Below are 22086 nucleotides of genomic sequence, written 5' to 3' on the forward strand. Positions count from 1 at the left end.
CGCAGGCAGCGCGCAAGTAGCGCGCAGGCGCAGGCAGGGAGCACCCAGCTCTTTATGGCCAGGTGAGAGAGTCCCGGCGCAGGTAAGGGGAGGATTTACCCACAGGCGTCGCGGGTAAATCGCAGTCCATGACCAGCGGGGATCTGGGGATACGCAGCCCGCAGCCAGGATGTCCATCCTTGCCAAAATGGGGGACTGGCAGGTAACGCGAGCCTCCTTCGCTGTTGGATTTTTGTTGTTGTTGTTTTGGGGTGGTGTTGTTATTTTGGGAGGGGAGATAGGGCTGGAACGGGGAAAGGCGTCGGGCCCTGCGGCCGCTGGCTGCGGGGGAAGGAGAGGGCTAAATTGTGGGGTGCGCCTACCTGCGCCCCCCCAGCCCAATCCCACCGCTTGCTACCTGTTGCAGGGGGACAGCCACGCCGTGGGCTCCCCCGAGCCTATCCCATGGGGAAAAAAAAAAAAAAAAAGCCCCCCGCGGTTCCTACTTGGCCGGAGAGGTGCCAGGAGCGGCCCCCGAGACGAGTTGAAATCGGGGAGGGTGGCTTGGGGGGTAGCAGCGTGGCCCCGACCCCATGGGGCCGTAGGGTCCCCCCACCCCACGAGGGAGCCGCCACGCGTGGAGTAACTGGGGTAGTTTTGGGAAATCCCACAGCCTCCGGAACGTGCGGCCGCGATTTGGGCAGTTAATAAAAAGCGGAGGCGAAGGGGGCAGTTAAAGCACTCATGTTTTTGCTGCCGAAAACGATTTACTTTTTCCCGGACAGTGCAGCGCAAGATGGGAGCCCATCTTTTCTGCTCCCAACTTTTCGATTCTCGCGACTAAGTCTTTCCTTGTGCTGCTTTCTTCTTCTTTCTTTCTTTGGGGGGGGGGGGGGGGGAGGGGGATTTAGGAGTTGGGGGGGATGTAGCAGTAAGTTTTCTGCGGGAAAACATGCAGTAAACAAAAATATCTCTCAAGTTATTTTCCAAGTTAGTCCGGGCGTTATTTTATCAGGTCGGCGCGCAGAAGTGATCAAAAAAGGATTTCATTATTATTATTATTATTATTATTATTAATAATAATAATTTTCTCCTAAAAGCAACCCTTACACGATTCCACCTACAGGCTATCTGCCTTGAAATTCACTCCTGAGTTCGCCGTGTGCCCCTTCCCTCCTTTTCGCCAAGCCACCCCTGCGGCTTTGCTGGGCCGTGCGGAGCCGTGCCCGCAGCCTCGGGGGGCTGCCCCGGGTGGTCCTGGGCGGGGGGCTCCGCACTCCTCGGCCGTGCCCCGCCAGGCCGGCGCTAAGGCGCGGCGACCCCCTGGGTTCCCTCCTCCCCCGGCCCGCATTAGCCGGCCTTAATCTGCCAGCTCCATTTGAACCTCAATGGGAGTAAAACCAACAATTTACTCTCCTGCCATTTGCAGACAAAAGAGCTGGTGAGGGGAGAGGGGGAAAGAAAGAAGAGCATCGAGGGGTAGGGAATGGAGGGGGGGGAGCGCTGCATTTTGGGGCTGGGGGCGCGCAGGGCAGCGTGTTTCGGCTCCCCCGTGGGCACCCATAGGGGTTCCCCGCGGCCTGAAGGGTTGCTCGCTCCCGCAGGCGGTGAATGCGGCCTCGGTGTCGGGCGGTGCCCCCTGGGGGGGTTTCCCAGGTCTGGAGGTCCCCTGCGCGCCCCGCTCCGCAGCGGGTCTGGGGGCCCGACCCGTTCGAGCCGTGCCAGGCCCGAGGCAGCGGCCGCAAGGAGGGGAAAAAAATGGGGAAATGGAGCAACAGAAAAGAAACATTTCGGCTGGGCATCGCGGGAAACAAACAAAAAAAAAAAAAAAAAAGAGGAGGTTGGAAAAGAAGCCCTAGAGGAGGGCAGGAGGAGCGCTCAGTTAGCAGTGGATTGTTAGGCAAACGAAGCGCTCCACCTAAGAAACAACCCAAGTTTTATTATGGCCATTGTTCTGTCCCTCCGCCGAAGTGCTTGCAAAAGACTTTTTGGCTCCTGATGCGTTCGCGTTACCGCTCGCTCAATGCTGTCTGGGAGGTTACGTTGTTGGTTTTTGTTTGTTTGTTTGAAGAGCAATAGCCAACAGACCCGAGAGGAAGCAAATAGTTTGTAAAAGACAGAAGCTTTTTAAGTATCCACCAAAAAATATAATAAAAAAAAAAAATCAAAGCCGGAGGGCGGCAGCAGCTTCCGCAGAGAGCAATCAGCCTGGACAGAGCGCGGCCCGGGTCTCGTTGCTCTCCTCTTGGGTGTTTTCAACCCGATGGAAAGAGGAGGAAAAACCCTAAAAAGGAACGAGAAGGGTGGCTTCTCGGCTAGTCCCAAACTCCAGGCAGGCGGAGGGAGCCGCGCACGGGTGGTCAAAGGCCTCTGCCCCCACGCGTGGCTCGGCAAAGCCCCGTGGCCCGTGGGTCCGTTGTACCTGTGTCCGCCGCTGCAGGTTGTTGTGCTGGAGAGCAATTGGGCTATTGTTGATATGCTAATGAGGCGATTAGGCTGTTGGTAAAGAGCTGGAAAAGGGAAAAGTTTCGACCATTAGAGGGAGATCTCAGAGCGCGCAGAGGAGCAGTGCACAGCCTCCGCCAGCCGCGCTCCGCATACCAGAGGCACCACTTTAGTGAAAGGCAGGGAGAAACAAATCCTCTCTCACGCCAATCCATGAAAATGCTTTGGAAACTGACGGATAATATCAAGTATGAGGAATGTGAGGTAAGCGCTTTCCCGGGCCGGGGCAGAGAGCCCCGGGCCCCTCAGCTGCGAGCAGGACCCCGCAGCATCCATCGATCTCTGAATTTCGTTTAGGAAAACTTCTGCTCCTTCGCCAGGCTTCCTCGCGGTCCTGCAGCTGGAGAGGGGCTGGGGTCCTTCCCCAGGAACTTCGGGGCTTGTGGAAACCCAGCTTTGTCGGCAGTGTGTGAGGGAAGACAAGCAGGACGGAGGATGCAGCAGCGGTCTTGTCTCTAGGTAGATCCTCTCTAGATAAGGCTCTGTAGGATGCTACTACGCTCATCCGTGTGGATGGATGGCTGGATGGACGGATGGCTGGATGAATGAAAGGGCAAGGAGACAAAGGGAAGAGAAAGAATCGCTCTCGCACACCAGGTGCCCGGGGCACCCCTATAGATCTACTCGGGACCGACGCCTAAAATCCTATATTTCGCTGGAGCCGCGGCTCGCTCGTTGCGAGCTGCGTGCCTTGCGGGGCCAGCTGTGGAGCCGCAATCCGGGGCTGCGGAGCGGCGCCCCCCAGCCAGCCTCCGCCCCGCAGGGCCGCACTCCCCTGGCTCTGGGCAAGGATTTTGGGTCCTCCTGGGAGTGCAGCGCCCACCTAACGCGGGCTGGGAGACGTTCAGCATAGCCCCGGGTGCGTGCGTGTGTGTATGGGTGTGCATCTGTCTCTTGAGAAAGAGGCGAGTGGCTTTTGACCTTCCAGAAAGGAGAAGATGAAGAAAAAGAAGAGCCGTGCCTGGAATGGTTTGCCTCGTCCCAAACCAACGAATACCCTTGTCATGCGTTTTGCAAAAGTTGCCTGTGCCGTGCACTCGAACCGCGCAATAAAGGACTGCACTGTGCAAATGAATGTATTTCTTTGGTGCTGAGCCGGGCGGGGAGGCAGCCTCAGCCTCGGCGGAGCCTCTGCCGGCATCCATGCCAAAGGAGCGGGGGGGCACGCTCCCGTCCTCCCCCGCCGCGGCTTTTGGTGATGCTGTAGCGTAGGAAAGGGATGGAGGACTCGCCGTGCTTGCCGGAGATTAAATTATTTGGTGCTCGGGTCCTGGATCAAGCCGTTGGGATGAAGCTGCTCTCCCGGCGTGGGAGCCGAGCACTTAGATCCACTTGCTGGCGGAAGCCTGATTTCTAGGAATGAAGTGTCAGGGCTATCTTTCTATTTTATTTATTTTTTTTTTTCTTAAGCGCTTTCCCCTGGCTGGACTTGGGGAGCAAGCCGTACCTCTCCCCTTCTTCCCCCACCCAGGACATGGGATTTTTAGGCGTGGGATTTCGTCCTCACTGCCTTTTGTCGCCCCCGCGCTGAGGGGATGTGGCACCCCGCTGCCCCCGGCTGCGGGATGCCACTCCTGGGAAGGGGATGCGGGCTGCAAGGGGGTTTGCGGGGGAAGGGGGGAAAAAATGGGGGGGAGGGAGCTCCTGCCCAGTGAGGGGCAGGCTCTGGGGAAAGAAAAGAACCTGGGGGAGAGCGGCGGGGCGCAGCCCGGCCGTTCCCGTCGCCGTTGCGTGGCCGGGCGGCGGAAAGTGGAGCAGCGCCCGGCCGAGGGAGTAGCTGGGGAGTTGCGCAGCCAGTCCGACGGGTTGCGCCGGAGCCCCGGCTTGTCTGGGCCGGGAGAAGCTCTCGCCGTGCCTCTTTTCCCGTCTCCCTCTCCCCCCCGCCCTCCTTCCCTTCCCTTCCTTCCCCGCCCGCTGTTTTTCCCCCCTTCTTTCTTTTCCCGGCTCCTCCGAGAAGGGGGGCCGAGGGGAGCCCGGTGAATGCTCCCGGGGATCCCCAGCCCCCTACCCCGGGCTCGCCTCGGCCTCGAAGAGGAGGAGGAGGAAGAGGAGGACGGCGACGGGGAGGCGGAGGAGGGCTGAGACGGAGCAGGGGAGACACCCAAAAAAAAAAAAAAAAGACCAAAAAACTTTCCCAGCCGCTTTCCGGGACGCACGGAGGCGAGCCGGCTCGGCGGCGCTGGGAGCCCCCCGGCGGGGCGCCGTCGAGGCATGGACGGGGCGGCGGCGGCAGCAGCGGGGGGGGGCGGCCCCCCGGAGCCCACCCCGCGGAAAGGAGGCGGCGGGGGCTCCTCGGAGGGTAGCAAGAGCCAAGCGGGGAGCCAGCAGCCGCTCTTCGCCGTGGGCTTTGAGGCCGGCTTCGCCCAGCAGCCGCAGCCCGAGGTGCGCCCTCGCCGGCCCGCGGGGGCAGGGGAAGATGGACTGGTGGGAGGGAAGGGAAGGGGAAGGAAGCGAAGGGAAGGAAGGGGGGATCCCGCGCCCCCTCCCCTCTCTCTTTCTGCCCGTCCTCCCCCCCCTTTTCGCCCCCCCCCCCCGCTCCCGCCGCACGCCCTCCCGTCTCCCACCCTCTCCCTCTCTCCAGATCTCTTTCTCTTTCACTTTTGCATGCCCTGCAACCTTTTAAAATGTTGCCCCTTTCCTGTGATTCGTCAGACGCAGCAGCATGTCCCCCCTCTCGCTCTCCCTCTCTCTCCCTTTTTGTCTCTCTCTCTCTCTCTCTCCCTCTCTCTCTCTCTCTCCCTCTCCCCCATCTCTGATTAGATACACTGATTCTTCATTCAATGGACGTCATTTAGAACAGGCTCTGCCTTGAGTTGCCTTCTCGCTTCACGCTCGATTTCCAGCCATTCTTCCCTTATTAAGTATTCGTGTAATATTAATAGTCATGAATATCTGCTATTAGGAGTCTCCAGGAAGGCAGCAGATCTGTTATTAGGAGCTCAAGTGAACCAGCAGCTAAGTCAAAGGAGAAAAAAAAAAAAAAAGAGAGACAGAGGAGAAAAAAAAAAAGGATTAAGAAACAAACACACACACGCTAAAAAGCGGGAAAAAAAAGGCAAAAAAAAAAAAAAAAGCGCAAAACCAAAAAAAAAAAAGCGACCAACTTTGACTCCTCACACCACGCCAGGATAGAGAGAGAGCTCGCCTTTGCAAGAGCCGATGAAGGGCAGCCGGGATCGGTGCAAGTTCTGATGGATTATCGTGGCGCACCCGCGGAGCAGCCCCGGCGCCCCGGTCCCCCCCGCGCCTAGCGCCGGGCTCCGGCCGCGCTCCCTCCGCGCCCGCGCAGGCTCCGCCGGGGGCTGTGCGCGCAGCTCCGGTCACTTTGCTCTGCTTTTTTGTTGTTGTTATTATCGTTATTTTTTTCTGCCCTGCCTCGTAACCCCCCGACTCTTCGCAGATGTTAGTGCACAGTTTTTCGGCTATGGTGAGTGGCTTCGCGGCTCTCTCGGAGGGGGATCGGGTGCTGGGTGTTGCTATTGTTGGTGGCGGTGGCAGCCGGGCTTTCGCATCCAGCGTGCTGGAGAGGGCTCTTTTTCCTTCCTGCATTTTTATTAAATCGGTGCTTTACCTTCCCTTCTCTCTCTCTGTCTTTTTTTTTTTTTTTTTTTCCTTCTCGCTCACTCTCGTGATTTTTTTTTTCTTCGTTTCGTTTTTTTTTCTCCCCCTACGATTTTTATTTTATTTTATTTTGTTTTTATTTTATTTCGTTTTTATTTTATTTCGTTTTTATTTTGTTTCGTTTTTATTTTGTTTTATTTTATTTATTTTTGGTTTGCAAACGGCAAAAGGCTTTGCTTGGACCCCGCCGCTCAGATTTCTCCCCCTTGCCACCTGCAAACGGGATATTTCCAGCTTTCCCGTTTCCTTTTTGCGGGCCCGTGGCCCTTTCCCTCCGACCCCCCCTTCCTCCTCCTTCTCCTCCTCTTCCTCCTCCTTCTCCTCCTCCGCGGAGGCCATGCCTTTTTCCCCGGACGTACCTGCGGGCTCTTTTGCCCGGCCTCAGAAGCCTCCAGAGCCGGGGATCCCGCATCCCCCCGCCGACCCCTATTTCCCTCGGGCAAACGGGGGGCTCGGTGCGGCTTTGCCCCCGGGTGGGCTGCGGAGGGGCCCCGCGGCAGTGCCTTCGCCCCGACACATTCCCCAAAGTTGCAAGGGGAACGGGTGGGTGGTCAGAGCCCATTTCGGCGTCTTCTGGTAACAAGATGGCAGTGGTCTTTGATTTCCCACGTTTTTCTTGGGATGCGTTAGCAGTAATCTCGGCGGCTGACTCCGTCTTAATTTTGCTCAGGGCCGGCAGGAGCGTTTTTTGGGTGGCAAGAGCGTTATTCTTATTATTATTTTCCTACGGCACGCTTAGAAATGATTCTTTCTATTTGCGGGAAATACCTGCTCCTGCAATGCCCGGGCGCGATCTGTTGTGAATCCACGCTGTGCCGCCGCAACATTTCATGAATTGTTGTGAGCAGTCCTGCTATGAGTAGTGCTATCGCCGCTGCTATCGTCGTTGTTATTGTTATTATTCGAGAAGCGAGAGTACCTCAGGATTTTGTTGAAAGGGCGGTGGGGGGGGCAGAAAAATCCTCAGCTCTGCCTCCGAGCAGGCGGATCGCCCGGCGGGTGAAATTTGGAAGCCGCTTTTGACGAGAAACAGTTTGATTTTATCTTTTGTTTTTCTTTTCTCCCCCCCTCCTTCTCCTCCCCGTGTCCTTCCCCCCTAACCCCCCCCCCCTCCCCATTTTGACACCCCCACACCCTAGGAGCGCCACGACAGCACCAGCAACGGGACGGCCCGGCTGCCCCAGCTGGGGACCGTGGGTCAGTCCCCCTACACCAGCGCCCCGCCGCTCTCCCATACCCCCAACGCCGACTTCCAGCCTCCCTACTTCCCCCCCCCTTACCAGCCCATCTACCCCCAGTCTCAGGACCCCTACTCCCACGTGAACGACCCCTACAGCCTCAACCCCCTCCACGCCCAGCCGCAGCCCCAGCACCCTGGATGGCCGGGACAGAGGCAGAGCCAGGAAACGGGGCTCCTGCACACGCACCGGGGGCTCCCCCACCAGCTTTCGGGCTTGGACCCCCGGAGGGACTACCGGCGGCACGACGACCTGCTGCATGCCCCGCACGGGCTGGGCTCGGGGCTGGCTGACCTGCCCCTACACTCCATCCCTCACGCCATCGAGGACGTGCCGGTAAGCCCCGCTGCTCGGGCCCTTTGCATCCCTCCGGCATCACTCCCCACATCCCTCGGGGGGGCAGAGGGCAAGGGGAAGGGGGTCTCCCCCCAGACCTTCTCCCCACTAAGCAAAAAAGGGAGGGGGGCAAGGAGACCCTGAGCCCCCCACACAGAACAATGGGTTCTCGCGTTTCATCCCTGCACGATGCCTCCCTGTTAGCGTGCCCGCTAAAATATAAATAAATCAAATTACTGTCATCGTTAACAATATCTTTCCTTCTCAATGACAATAAGCTGTTACGATTGGAAGAATGTATAATATCACCACAGGGCCGTGCATTTGGGGATTTCTCGCTGCCTTGGGAAAAGCATTAGTCTGAAATGCGAGATCTCATTAAATGTCCTCTCAGGCAAACGTAAAGGGAAAGAGGGGAAAGAAAAGGGGAAAAAAATAAAAGTGGGTGAAAGTGGTCTTAAAAGAAAAAAAAAATGTTCCCCATGATTACAGAATTGGCATACAGGATAATGACATCTAAAGTTGTAAGAGGATACGGGCAGATCCTCTTCTCCAAAGGAATTAATTGACAAATCAGAGGAGAGGTATATTAAAATGCTGCCTTATTCTTTTAGCAGTAGTGCAGAGGGATGACCTCATAAATCATTAGCTATAGGTTATCAAATTCTAGCCAGACCTGCTACACCCTATATTAAATTAAATGTTTGGAGCCTATTGGGTGGTGCGTTATTTGGGGGATCTAATTTTGTTATCAATAAATACAGATTAAAAAATGATTCCTAATTAAGCATGACATTAGCACGAGGGCTATTTACAAAGTGAGCCGTGCTATTGTTCAGTTAGGAAAGTGGCCTTATGCAATGTGATAGGAATGACTGCTTGTGATCAAAGTTCATCTTTCTGGGTTTCTCCCTGAAAATAGAATTAGAACATGCCAATAAATTTATTAAAGCCCACAGAGCTTGTGCTAAGGGGCTGAAGCTGCTTTACTTTGCAACGAGGAAAGAGGAGGAGGGAATTGTGGTATCTGGATGTGATTTTTGCTGAAATGCCATCCCAAATTACAGGATCAAATATTACAACAATATATTCGCTGACAGTTTAATGAGTACAGTTTCGTGTTGCAAGGATAATGTTCAGATGAACTTACCTATTTTGGGGGGTCATTTTGAAATCTTTTGTAAATCATATTCGGGGAAAATAGTGAATTTATTACAGCCCTCATCTGGCTAAATTAGCCACAGAAAATTGCTGGTTATGTTTAGCAGTTTTGCAATAAACGCATATGTTTCCCAAAGTGGAGGATTTAGTAAGCAATTTGGATCCGTTAAAAACAGGTCGATTCTTTTAACCTGATATAAAATAACACGGAGGCAATAGTAAGAATAAACTAATTTGTTGACTGTGAGCCCCTGACTGCTGTAGGAACGTGACCTAAAATGTTCTCTTGAATTCCCCCTCACTGTGATTGTGCTTTGTTGCAGTGGGCTGGCTTGGGAAGCCTCTTGTGCAGATATTTTAAGTACAAATCATTTTATTTGCCTTTGTAAGATCTATGAATTAATAGCATTGCTATAGTTTATGAAAACCAAATGCCATCTGGTTTAAATCCTTAAACCAGCCCAGCCAATTTTATTTTACTCTCTGTAAAACTGAATCAGCAGGATGCATGAAGGAAGGCATAAAAATAAGATAATGTATCTTTTGAGAGCATTTATCTAGTTATGAAACAACAACAACAAAATCCTTTGCAGAAATTTGGGTCGTGGAAAGCGTGATTTTTCAAAATTTTCTGTTGCTGCAACAGCTAACCTTTAATAAAAGGGACCGCTAAATATTTAAGAAAATCAAGTAGACGGTGAAAATTATTTAATCATAAATATCTCTGTGGGATTTTAAACTTAACAGTCCTCCCTGTATGGAATATGTGTAGAAATAACACAAATAAAAGTATTATGCCACACTACATTTACTTTATGGGTTTAGGGTGCATGCATAAAGGGATCATATTTCCCCATATAGTTAAAACACAAGAACTGCAGCAGTAGTCATTTCTGAACATTTCTCAATTTAATTATACTTAAATCCAGAAGCACTTTAGGCAAGTTACAAATGAGAGCATTGAGTATAATAAAACCTGTAATAAAGCAACTTAGTACCATCCACCCGGAATCATTGAGATCAGGCACAATTAACAGGAGCATAAATCCAAGACAGAATGGAAAATGTTAGAATCAGTATTATTGTTGGACAAAGACTAGAGAAGGAAGTAATAGTTTTTTAAATGGTAATGCCTGTGTTTTGTAACGATTGCGAAATCTTCTATCTCAGCACCACTGGTGTTAATTTGTAAACACAGCCAGACATTATATCGCTTGTCATTTTTTTTGAATTAGAAAACATGATTTCATTTGACTTTCTAATCACGTTGCGGCGCGGGCGCGCAAAACCCCATCTGCAGCCTCCAGCGCGCAAAAGTGCGAGCGGACAATAGTGGGGACCCCGGGGCTGCAGGGGCTCGGCCCGGCTTGGCTCGGCTCGGCTCGGCTCGCCCCGTCGGTGCGGTGCGGGCGCTTCTTTGTGCTCCCTTGCGGCGGGGAGAGGCCGGGCCGGGGAGGCAGAAAGGGAGGCTGGAGGCCGACCGGGCGTCGGGCTCGGCAGGACGAGTCCCGAGGGTGTGGGGTGGATCTTTGTTCTTTTTTGCTGTTGTTGTTGTTAGCATTATTATTTTTTCTCGTTTTTCGTGGAGATGAGCGGGGAGGGAGGCAGGGTTCTTCCGTGCGAAGGAAGCGCCCCCGAACCCCGTCTCCTCTCCGCCCCCCCGTTGTCGCTTTCCCTCTGCCCGGTGCCCTCCGGGGCTCCCCTCCCACGCCCCGCTGCCTTTCGCCGGCGCCGCGCACTGACAGCCCGCCTCTCTCCCTTTCGTTGCAGCACGTAGAAGACCCCGGTATTAACATCCCGGATCAAACTGTAATTAAGAAAGGTGAGCTGCTTCCTCGCGCGTGGTGGCAGAGCCTGGGCGCCGCTGGCCAGGGGCTCAGAGGCAGAGCAGGGTAGCCGGGCTCAGCCCTGCCCTGGAAATGTCCAACAAAGCCGAGCCGGTGCTCTGGTGCCTCAGCAAGTGGCTCCCTTCCCAGCTCTGTGCAGAGCATCGGTATTTAATCGTTGTTACCAAACTGGGCTCTGGAGGAGAACAATCTCTTCCTTCCCCTTCGTGTTTTTGTGGCTAAAGTGCAGTGGAGAGTAGCTGGGCTGCTGGAGAGCAAGGGGCTAGATGCTGGGAGATGAGTTGTGCTTAGCTTTGTGCTCTTTGCTTTGCTTGAGATTGAAATTGCTGGGAAGCTGAAACTGCTGGGAGGCCGGTCCCGGAGCGGTGTATGCGGGGCACTGTCGGCATGTCTCCGCTCGGACGTGCGCTCCCACCGTGCTCCGGATGGGAAGCAGACGGATGGGAAGGCGGCACAGGGCGCTCTGCTCTCGGTGTGAAGGTGCAAAGCCACCCGGGGGTGCTGTGCCAAGCAAGGTGCCGGCTCACACCACTCTCCCCCCGAGCCCAGCCGCTGCGCTTAAAGTTTTGTCCCCTTCCCCTGCCCGCGAAGCCTTTGTCACGTCAAATTAGACGTGCAAGGAATAAATCTTAAGAGATGCTCTTTCCGAGCCGACATGATAATTGGCTCTTTTATTAGTAATCTCAAGAGTTCGTTTAACTCCTGGCGTATCTATTAGCCCTCCCAGAGCTATTAATGTCACAAGCCATCTATCCAAAACGGCGGGGGCCCCTTCGGGCCGGGGCTGGGGGGCACGGGCGAGGACGGAGCCCGAAGGCTCCCGCTGGGCCCCGGCAGAGGGAAAAGGGGCGCGGGTGGCCGCGGCCCCCCGGGAATCGCCTCCCTCGGCGTCCAGCGCTGGGCGCCCCGTTTGTTTTCCCTCTTCTGGTGGCGTTGTTCTGGTGTCGGGCAGCCGCTCCGCTCTCCCGCTGCGGACCAAGGGGTGCCTGCCCTCGCCTCACCCCCCCCCGGACCCCCCCTCCCGTAGCCCGGCGGCCGCCTCTCCTCCTCCTCCTCCTGCCCCGTCTCCCCGCCCGCTCCTCACCCTCACCGCCCTGCTCCTCCCTCCCTGCAGGCCCCGTGTCCCTCTCCAAGTCTAACAACAACGCCGTCTCCTCCATCCCCATCAACAAGGACGCGCTCTTCGGCGGGGTGGTCAACCCCAACGAGGTCTTCTGCTCGGTGCCGGGCCGCCTCTCGCTGCTCAGCTCCACCTCCAAGTACAAGGTCACGGTGGCGGAAGTGCAGCGACGCCTCTCGCCGCCCGAGTGCCTCAACGCCTCCCTGCTGGGCGGAGTGCTGCGGAGGTGAGGGGCGGCGGGATGGCGGCGGGCTCCGCTCCGTGTGTCTGTCTGTCTGTCTGTCTGTCTGTCTGTGCCCTAACGGGCGCCCGCGAGCTGAGAAGGGGGGGAATGGGGGGGGGGGGGGCTCAGCGCGCACCCCCCCTGCCGCCAGGGGTCGGGGCAGAGCCGGCAGAAAGGGGGCGGGGGGCGCTCCAGCCACGGCGATGCTGCCTGGAGTGGGTGCCCCTCCGTCACGTCATGTACCCCAATAGCAGTGGCACCCCCAAACCCCTGGGCTGTGGAGACCACCCCCACCCCCCCGCTGTAACGTAGTCCAGACAATTAAAGAGTGTTTGGGCAGGGAATAAACTCCAAGGGACAAAACGCAGGCAATAAACTCCAGGGTTAATTGACCAAAGTGGTCCGTCTCCTGTCCCCATCTCTGTCAGGAAGCTCATCTGTGGGGAGATGAACCCCTGTGCATTCGTCTCCCCGTTCATGTGTGGTGGTGTGGGCTCCTGACCTTCCCAGCTAGTGAAATAATGTACTGGCCCTCGCCAGAGAGCAGGCGGCCCCTTCAGGGACATGGCAGGTGAGGGTGCGAAGAGGGTTGTCACCTCACTGTGCAGCTCGTATCCACGCATTTAGCTCAGCTTTCAGCCCTTTCTCCCCCAAAACCTCCCCTCAACACCCCTTCAGTGGGGCATCCTCCCCCAAAACCTCCTCTCAACACCTCTTTGGTGGTGAATCTCCCCCAAAAAACTCTGCTTAACACCCCTTAGATAGCAAATCCCCCCCAAACCTCCCCTCAACGCCCCTTCTGTAGGAGTACGGTGTCCAGGGCCGAATCCTGTCCCTCTTTTCTAACCATCTTTCTGTCGTGGTGCAGGGCAAAGTCCAAAAATGGAGGGCGATCCCTCAGAGAGAAACTGGACAAAATAGGGCTAAACCTGCCAGCCGGGAGGCGCAAAGCTGCTAACGTCACCTTGCTCACTTCGCTGGTGGAGGGTAAGTGACTCCACGGGCCAGGAGGGTTGGTGGGATAAACCTTTCCCATTGGTTTTCCCCAGCAGGACGAGGCTTAGTTTTTTTTTTTTTTTCTTTCTTTTTTTTCTTTTTTCCCTGAGTCAGTGCTGAGGCATCGTTGTGTTTGGTCAGATAAAAACGTACGTCTCTGCCTTTTGTTTTAATGTGAAACAGGCTTGCATGAGTCCTGCAGACTCAGCAGTGTGTCCCACCGTTGGTTGATTTGCTTTGGACTAGATCTTTTCAGGGTCCTGTCCCACTCCCGTAGTCAGGCCAGTAATCCCTCCCCAGTGTAAACTGGTTTTGTTGGTGGCAGCAAGCGGGGGCTGCGGGCTTGGTCTTGCCAGTGCTGGATTAGAAGTTACAGGGAGCAGAGTCGCTGCCATGCTTCTTCCACCGGTGGACAACTAGGCGATCTTAAATGTCAAAAACTGCAGCCATGTTAGGATTCGCCTCCCTCCCGCCCCCAGCAACATAACAGTAAATCATTTGAGTTTTCCGACATCTGCATTTGAGAAATGCGTGACCATTACTTCCTGAATTAATTTGGGAATCCTTGACCTAAGCTATGAATTAATGGTGTCCTGAAAGCCTCAAAGTTGCACTCCCCCCTTTCCCTTTTGGTTCTCATTTTCAGAACATATGTTCCCTTCATTATATCATTCTCCTCTACTTTGCTCTGGCCAGAAAACGTGCGCTTACTTTTAACACCTTCAGATGTCCTATGCTTTCAGAACTTGGAGGTGGGAAGCTTGAGACTTTGCAATCATTTAGTTTTGAAACAGTTGCTTTGCCACCCTGGCTGGCACAAAGTAAACCCACGACCAGAAAATACATCCTCCTCCTTTCTCCTTACTTGTAGGTTTCACAACGTTTTGGACTGCTTCAGTCTGCAGAGTGCTTTTAACCTCAGCCCGGGCTGTGTAGGTTAGCTTAAGTTTGGTTGTGTAGGAGGGAATTTGTAGCTTTGTTTTGTTGTCACTTTGCGTTCTGCTAGAGATGTTTCATGTTCAAAGGGATGGGGAAAGAAACACTGTGCCATGCCAGACTTCTTTTTTTTTTTTTTAAAAAAAAAATCAGATTAGTAGCTGTATTATATTTATACTGCGTGAAAATTACTGTGTCTTCATGTTTTTGAAAAGGCTTTGCAATTGCATCAACACACCGTACTAAAATCACGAGGGGAGAACTTGTAAAAAGTCTAGATTTGGTAGACACTTAACATTATTTGTGATGTTAATGAATATGGAAGATGTTTTATGATAATCTATTGTTCTGCTTGGCTTTGGCATACAATGGCTTTAAAAGAATGATTTTATTTTTTTTTAATAAAAATAAAAAGCAAAACAGAGGCCTGATCTCCAGTTAGCTTAGTGGTGGTGGCTAATTTTGGGGGGATGATAGTATAAACATTGCTTGGGCTTTGAGTCCTGTAGCGATGAGGCAGTTTCTAGAGTACTGTTATTGTTTATGATCCGCTCCATTTTATGGAAACAAGCTCACTGGACTGAGGCTTTGAAGCTCTAATTGGCGCATGCGTTCTTCCGGAGCTAGAGCTAATGGCAGGAAGCCCTGCAGTAAAAACCAACTGGTTCAGGAAATTAAAACCAAAGATTTGAAAATCAACAAAACAGACAGACTCAGTGGAATGACCCTAAAATTCTCATGGTTAATCGTTTGGGGGTGAACGTATAATTATATGCGATCAAGTTAAATTTTAAACACTTAGCTGTTTAATGCATTTTATTTAAAAGAGCTCTAGGAGTAATTATGATCAATATTAATCATTGATGCGTTGCAAAAGAATATAGAGACATGGCCGAGGCAAACAAATATTTCTGGAGTAAATAGCTTTGAATGAAATATGTATGAATGGCTGTTGTATACATGTGTATGTGTAAATGTAAGCGCACATTCTAGGTGCATGGAGCCGGTCTGTATAAAATCTGTTAGTCAATGGAAACTTTAAAAAGAAAAATCTAGTGTGAGATTTCACTTGTAATGGCTGGCATGAAAATACACATTTGCATTGCCCTAAACTGAAGCAAAGACAATTCCTACACGGTAAGACGTGATTAGCATTTCTTACCATACCTTTTTGTAAAGAAACAAGTCCAAGTCTTTTAGAAGAACCTGAGTAGAAGGTAGTACTTTCTTTCCTAATGGATTTTTGCCTCTGTGCCATGTGTACTGATGAGCTGTGTGTTTTCCTCCCGCATCTCCCTTTGCAGGAGAAGCAGTGCATCTAGCTAGAGATTTTGGGTACGTTTGTGAGACAGAATTTCCTGCCAAAGCAGTAGCTGAATTTCTCAACCGACAACATTCCGATCCAAACGAGCAAGTCACAAGAAAAAACATGCTTCTAGCTACAAAGTAAGACATTTTACCTTTCTGGCATGTTGCTTAGTTGTGAGGGGAGGGCGAGAGACCCGGGTTTGGGGCCTTTGTGTGCAAGTGTTTGCCACGTAGTCAGTGGCTAATGGTTTTGCAAATTGTGAGGGAATGTGTGCCCTCACGCTCTAGGACTGCTGCATAACCCAGCTTGATCTCCATCGAGTTGGTTTGTGTGAGGATTACCTTGAAAGTGAGTTGTGAAAATCGTGGGTGGATGTTTAGTTAAAGAAAAGGCAATAATTCTTCAAAGAAAAACATTTTCCAGGTCTTTTCACTTAGCTTATCACTTTAGGTGGAAGGGGAAGGTTTCCCATTGACAGTAAAATAAAACTGGCGCATTAAACCAATTTCAGTTCATTAAAATCTGCAATGGTTCTTTCTTCCCTAGGAGCTCGGTTACTTAGTGAATGTAGGGATATTAAAAATATATTTTAAATGCCAATCTGTACGCAGTTAAAATGCTAGTGGAGTTTGTTGTTGGTGGGGCTGACTAGACTTCCAGGTGGTGTGTGAAAAGAAAATGATTGTTTTGATATGTTTGCTGGAAATTAAAAGGGCTGTTTAGTAGCCCTTAATTACCATTGGAGGTGTCACCAAAGGGCACAGTGCCAGAGGGCGCAGGCAGAAGATGGGAGCCAGTTTATGGCTGGAAGACATTAATGTGGGTTTTAGAACACAAACTATTTCAACACGCCTCTAAGCTCTTGCTATAAGGTGTGTTATTTCCCCAAACGTTTGTGCAGCGAGCAGGTGATACAGCCTCACTTCTGCACCGTGCCCTCGTATCCTCCCTTCCTGGCTCCCTGGAAGGAAATTTCCAGACTCCAGTTAGCGTCAGCCTTCCCCTCTGTGGCAACGTCCCTTCGGATTTCGAGATATAGATGTACATATATAAGTGCTTCAGAATACCCTAATTTAAAGCCTCTGTTCCCCTCTCTGCCCTCACTCTTTCTTCCTGACACGTGGGCATATTTTAGCCTCATGCAGGAAGAGGCCCGAGGCTCTCTCCAGTTCCAAAACATGAATAAATCCCTGAAAAACTTTCTTTGGATATTACTCCCCATCTCTTCCGTTCCCTTTCGCTGGAGAACTTTAAACTGTGTTACAGTTCTGTTCCAAAACCCAGCTGGGAAGGGATGTGTGTTTGTAGGAAGTAGGTGAAGGGGTGCGATGCGGGGATTGCTGGGGTGGGCAAAAGATGCTCGCGTGTGCGTGCTGCTTGTTGTTTGCCTGTGCATTGGCTGGGGCGTGAGGCATGTGCGCAATTGTGCGTGTATGCGAGGTGAGGGGAAGAGGTTTGTGCTTGCCTGCCAAGAGTGAGAATCGGGGGAAAGGTTGTGCAGAAGGACGGGTGGAGAGTGCGTGTGCATGTGTGCACTCGGGGGCAGGAGCCCCCTTGATCCAGGGCCTTGTGTAATCTAGCAGGGAGTACACACAGACTTTGCTGCTGACAGCGATGGTTCATTTCTCTCCCTCTCTCTTCCTCTCCCTCCTGCCCTCCCTCCCTCTCTCTGTCTCTCTGCTCCATTTGTGCTACAGACAGATCTGTAAAGAGTTCACCGACCTGCTGGCTCAGGACCGATCTCCCCTGGGGAACTCGCGGCCCAACCCCATTTTGGAGCCGGGCATCCAGAGCTGCCTGACCCACTTCAACCTCATCTCACACGGCTTCGGCAGCCCGGCGGTGTGCGCTGCTGTTACTGCCCTGCAGAACTATCTCACCGAGGCGCTCAAGGCCATGGACAAAATGTACCTCAGCAACAATCCCAACAGCCACACAGACAACAGCACCAAAAGCGGCGACAAAGAGGAGAAGCACCGAAAGTGAGGATCCCCCCCCCCCAGCTCCTCTCCCTTCCCCCCTTACAGCCCATCAGTCCATTCGTCTCCCTCCTCCCTTTTCCCTGCACCCAGCACCCCAGGCTACAGCAACAGAATGAGCGTCCTTCTGCCAATCTTGTTCTCTGACTCTGCAGGACTGCTCTGCCCTCTCCCCGCACCCTTTCCCAACATCCACATTTCCATTTTTTCCCTTTTCACTTGCCCCTCCTCTCCCCCGCTGCTACCATCGTTTTACCACTCCAGTTTGGAGCCTAAGAGAACAGAACAGGGGGACGGAGCCAGCAAAGAGAAAAAGTTCTGTCTTGAGTTTGTGGACGTTTTTTTTTTAAATAAAACAAAAGGAGGAAAACAAAAACAAAACAAAAAGGACCTTTTTTTCTAAAAATATATTAAAAATAATAATAAAAAAAAGAAATAAATAATACTAAAAAAAAATTCTATGAGCTTCACCGGACTGAATCACCACCTTCCCTTACATAAACTTCAGTTAAGATTGTAGCCATATTAAGAAAAAAGTGAAAAAAGTGCAACAGCAAACAAACAAAGAAAAGGCAAAAAGGACTGATGACATTTTATCAGTATTGTGAATAAACTTGAACACAAAACACAAGCAGTTCCATGTCATATCTTCAGTTATAGAACTTTTTCCTGTCAAAGGTAAAGCGACCAACTTGAACTTTCTATTGCAACACGGTTCACGGTTATTATATAAGGGAATCAGTGTTCATGTATGTATATATTTATTTATGTGTAATTTAATGGGAATTGTAAATATGGTGAGTCTGTTTTAAGCCTTTTTTTATTTATCTGGTGATCTCGTTTACCTCTTGTTTAGTGGGTTTTAAATCTTCCCCTCTTAGTTCATCATGTGGTTCATGGTACTTATTTAGATATCAGAGGTTTTTTGGGGGTTATTCTCTGGGATACATCATTTTTAGCCCTGTTGTAGCATGTTAAAGGCGACAATGAAGCAGCTGAACAAATAAAAAAAAACCTGAATTTTTATATATAATTAGTATGACATTTAGTTTCTCATTGCAGAAAAAAATTAAGTGATGTTGGACCCTGGCAAGATTTTTAAACATGTTAGTGGTTTTACAACCTTTATGTGTTGTGGGAAATGAAAGAAGCTATTTTTATCCACTGTCCCTTTCCTGAAAGCACCATCAGAGCAATAAATTAATATTGTCTTTTAAAACAAGATTTAGCTTTTCTTTCCTTTTTTTTTTTTTTTTTCTTCCTCCCTTTTGTTTTTCTTTTTCTCCTTTTTTTTTTTTTTTTTTTTTCCAAAAAACTTCAAACGTTTGGGACCACCTGGTATCCTGTAATTCCACTGGCCATATTGGAAGCAGTTATAGTTGTATTGTATTGAGTTGTGCCGGCAGTAGTTTCCATGCCTGTCAATGTATCATAGTCCTTTGTTGCCCAGATAAATAAATATTTGATACGCTTTATGTCGATTTTTTTATTCAGTGGCTGTCTTTACCCAGGCGTATTTTTGTTCTTGGCAGTATTTTTTATTCAGTATGGTTACAGTAATTGAGTTTAACTCTCCCTTGACAATTGCTCCTTGCAATAAGCAGCTGAACCCATTGTTTCCCTCAAGTATAATAAAAACTTACTTTCAACTTGGAGTTCAGAGCAGGGTATCATTTAGATATTCCACTGAGTCTGTATTCAGACAAATGACACAATAAAGCACAATGTATTCTTTTGGATAAAAAATTGTCTGTACTACTAACAAAATGACACACTATCTTTTCTTTAACCAATACATAATTTTATTTAAAAAATAAAGTTTTATTTTATTTATGTTGACCTCTAGGATTTTATTTATGTTTCTATATAGCATACAGAATTACAAGCCTATAAAATTTTGTACATGTAGTTGTCCTAAAGGAGAGCGGAGATAAACAAAAATCTATCTCAAGAAGGACGTTTTAAAAAGAATCATTGCTAAGCAAATACTGAAAATTAGGTGCTCTGAGGAAAAAACAAAACAAACAAACAAAAAAAAAATGGTGAATCAGACCTGAGTGCTCCCTCCTCCTCAAGAAAAAGAAAAGCTCCATAGTCGATGCCAACAACATCATCTCACGGTTGTGAACTTTAGTGAAATCTTGCAGGAGACAGATTATTTCTGATTGATGGTGTACGTTTTAGTGGAAGGCTCAGACTGACATTTTGAGATGGCTGTGTTAGGTTGTAAGGAACTGCAGTTTTTATCTTAAGTTTCTTCTTGTGGAAACCAGTTGTAAAATAGGGAAGTTTGCTTAAAAAAAAAAAAAAAGAAAGAAATGAAGTGTACATCTTGTAGCTAGGCTGTAAAAATGTGAGGATTCAGACTTTGAATCTATTTTCTTTGGCCCAAGGGGTAGGTGAAGTTTGGATCATACTGGATTATATTATATCACAGGAAAAGGGGCTAATGCAGTTGAGATTGTAAAGGCATTTTAAAGAGATGGTCTCCTTTAAGTGGTGATGATATTTTGGAGGTGGTGGCTGATTTTTCTCTCTTTCTTGACTCTGCTTCTCTCTCTCTCTCTCTCTCTCTCTCTTTCTTTTTGCTCAGGCAGAAATTGAGGAGGTTAAGAGGGAGATGTTTACAATAAAGCTGCAAAGAGAATTAACATTTGCTCATATATTTTGACGTTTGGTAGGGCTGGTGAAGCAAAGCATTAGATAAAGCCCAAGATGTTTCATTTTGCTTTGGTAATCTACTTATGGAAGGCAGTGTAAAATCAATCTTGCCAAGCAGAAAGAGAGTTGGTGGAGTCTAAATTCTATTTCTGAGAGCCAGCCAGTTTATAAAAATGGTGAATATTTTTTTCTTATAAATTGAAAGTGGTTCTTTTGAATGCAAAGCTGCAATTGTTTTAAAAACAGTTATTTATTATTTCCAAGAGAGACTGGTTAACTGTAAAGTAGATGTAACAAAATAATGAGGTGAATGAACCCTAACTGTACATATTCTTGACATAAATGAAATGCACAGTATTGTAGCAGGTGAAGTGAAGCATTGTCTATCAGGGCTGTTTTTCTTGGCTGCATCTCAGATTGTGTGTGGGATCCTAACCTCAGGCACAATAGCATTCATAAACAGCAATACATTGCTGCTCTTTCTACAGCAACACATAAATACTCATTTTTAAACGAAAACAATCTTATTAAATACCATTCATTCATATCTGGATTTACAGATGCTTGTTACTTTTTGAGACCTGTATCCAATATAATCGTTTTATACTGGGCAATGTATAAAGAGGTCTTATGCTAGAACATTATAAGGTCATAATAAATAATGTTTTAAAGATATAATTAGCTACTTTACGCTAGGAGAGTGCATTTTAAGTGTCCTTCTCCTGCATTAGCAAGCCACCAGAAAACAGAAATGAAATAACCTTGTGTAGATTTCTTTATTATTATATTATTATTTCTAAGGGAGGATTTTTCAGGCGATAATGGAAATCAGACCAGCTTCAGGTTCAGCCTCTTCCGCTGTGCCCAACGTGCAGTTACTAAAATGTGCTAATTACTTTAGTGTTCTTTGGATGCTTTTTTAACATTGTAATAAACCTGCAGCAGTACAATTCTAGGCTATGCTTTTATACGCTAACAAAAATCTACTGTTATTTTCTTTCCCAGATAGGCTGAAATTAGGGTGAGTGGCTGCATGTTAGACCGTTGCTGCGACACAATGCTGATTTCTGCATGTGAACCAAAACACAGCTCAGTGGTCTTGCACCGTAGATAAGGACAGCCCTTTCCTTTGTACTGTAATTTACCCCACCCTCCAAAAATCGAATATTAGTATAATTTGAGATTTAACTGGTGGAACAGCCATCAGGACAGCAATGTCCCACAGCTGAAATAATATTTAAAATAGAAGGGATTTGACATTTGAGAAGTCAGTGGCTTGAAATACCCAGTTGTACTTAGCTAATTCAGTCCTTAACCTCTGGTTTCAAATAAATCAATTACAGTCGATTCCACTTCAGTTCAGAAGTGCACGAGGTTTTTAGTTAATTGAATACATTTTATTCACTTGCCAGGAGTATTCATTTATCCAAACCCTTACATTTGAGGGTGATTTCTTTATTGTCCATGATAAATTTGACTGCGTAATCAGATCAACTCCTTGTTTGTTTACTCATGTCCTGCCTCGCATTGAAATTCCAGAGAGTGCACTTCCCTTTCCCTTGTCAGTACGTACGTGTCTGAGCCCAAACTGGATTCCCAGAGTGCCAGCCCTCGCCTTCAAAAAGCATAGCTAAAATAATAAATGTCGCTCTGACAAGGAGCGGCGCGAAGCCCATCCCAGCTAGCGAGGGCGGCATGATTTAAGCAGCTTGACAGCCGAACAGAAAAGGTTAGGAGTGTACAAAATAAATCGTGCATCTGGTTCTATCCTGTGCACCTTCCCTGAATGGAACAGCTCTGTCACTGCTCCCTGCCCTGCAAGTGCCAGGAGCTGTTAACTCTTGGAGAGTGTTTGGAGCCTGCTTAGCCTCTGCAGGAGACGATTTTGTTGAGCGCAGGGCGGTGAGGTTGTGCCACTGATCCATTCTGAACAGATAGGGATATACACAGTCCTTTGGATGTGGTGTTTGCAGAATCCTGCTGGTGTTGGTTTGCTGTTTTGGAAAGGAAAGGGGTTAATTAGCATCATTATCAATCACTAATGCTTGTCTAACGTGTCCAAAGAATAATCAAGTTAGAGGACTGCATGAAGCTAACATCTGCTTCATTCCAGCTAAAGATTTTTCCCTATATCGTTCAATTATTGGAAGTCCGCACCAGTTTCAGGCTTTGTCA

General features: G+C 49.4%; 1 protein-coding gene across 3 annotated transcripts; it reads left to right on the forward strand.

Annotated features, from left to right (window-relative positions):
• Positions 1-169: 169 nt before the first annotated feature.
• On the forward strand, positions 170-17257 carry TFAP2A (transcription factor AP-2 alpha; the record flags this gene model as incomplete). Of its 3 annotated transcripts, XM_084281875.1 has the most annotated exons (8): positions 2635-2688; positions 5885-5911; positions 7245-7679; positions 10611-10662; positions 11802-12033; positions 12899-13017; positions 15267-15408; positions 16969-17257. In XM_084281875.1, 8 exons carry the CDS (start codon positions 2638-2640, stop codon positions 17255-17257), a joined length of 1347 nt encoding a protein of 448 aa, XP_084138001.1. The 3 variants fall into 3 exon arrangements, with proteins under 3 accessions (XP_084138000.1, XP_084138001.1, XP_084137999.1); XM_084281874.1 differs by lacking the exons at positions 2635-2688; positions 5885-5911 and adding an exon at positions 170-202; XM_084281873.1 differs by lacking the exon at positions 5885-5911 and having other exon boundaries at positions 2638-2688.
• Positions 17258-22086: the final 4829 nt, after the last annotated feature.

Source organism: Netta rufina (assembly GCF_964035555.1).
Source record: "Netta rufina genome assembly, chromosome: 2".
Taxonomy (NCBI): Eukaryota; Metazoa; Chordata; class Aves; order Anseriformes; family Anatidae; genus Netta; species Netta rufina.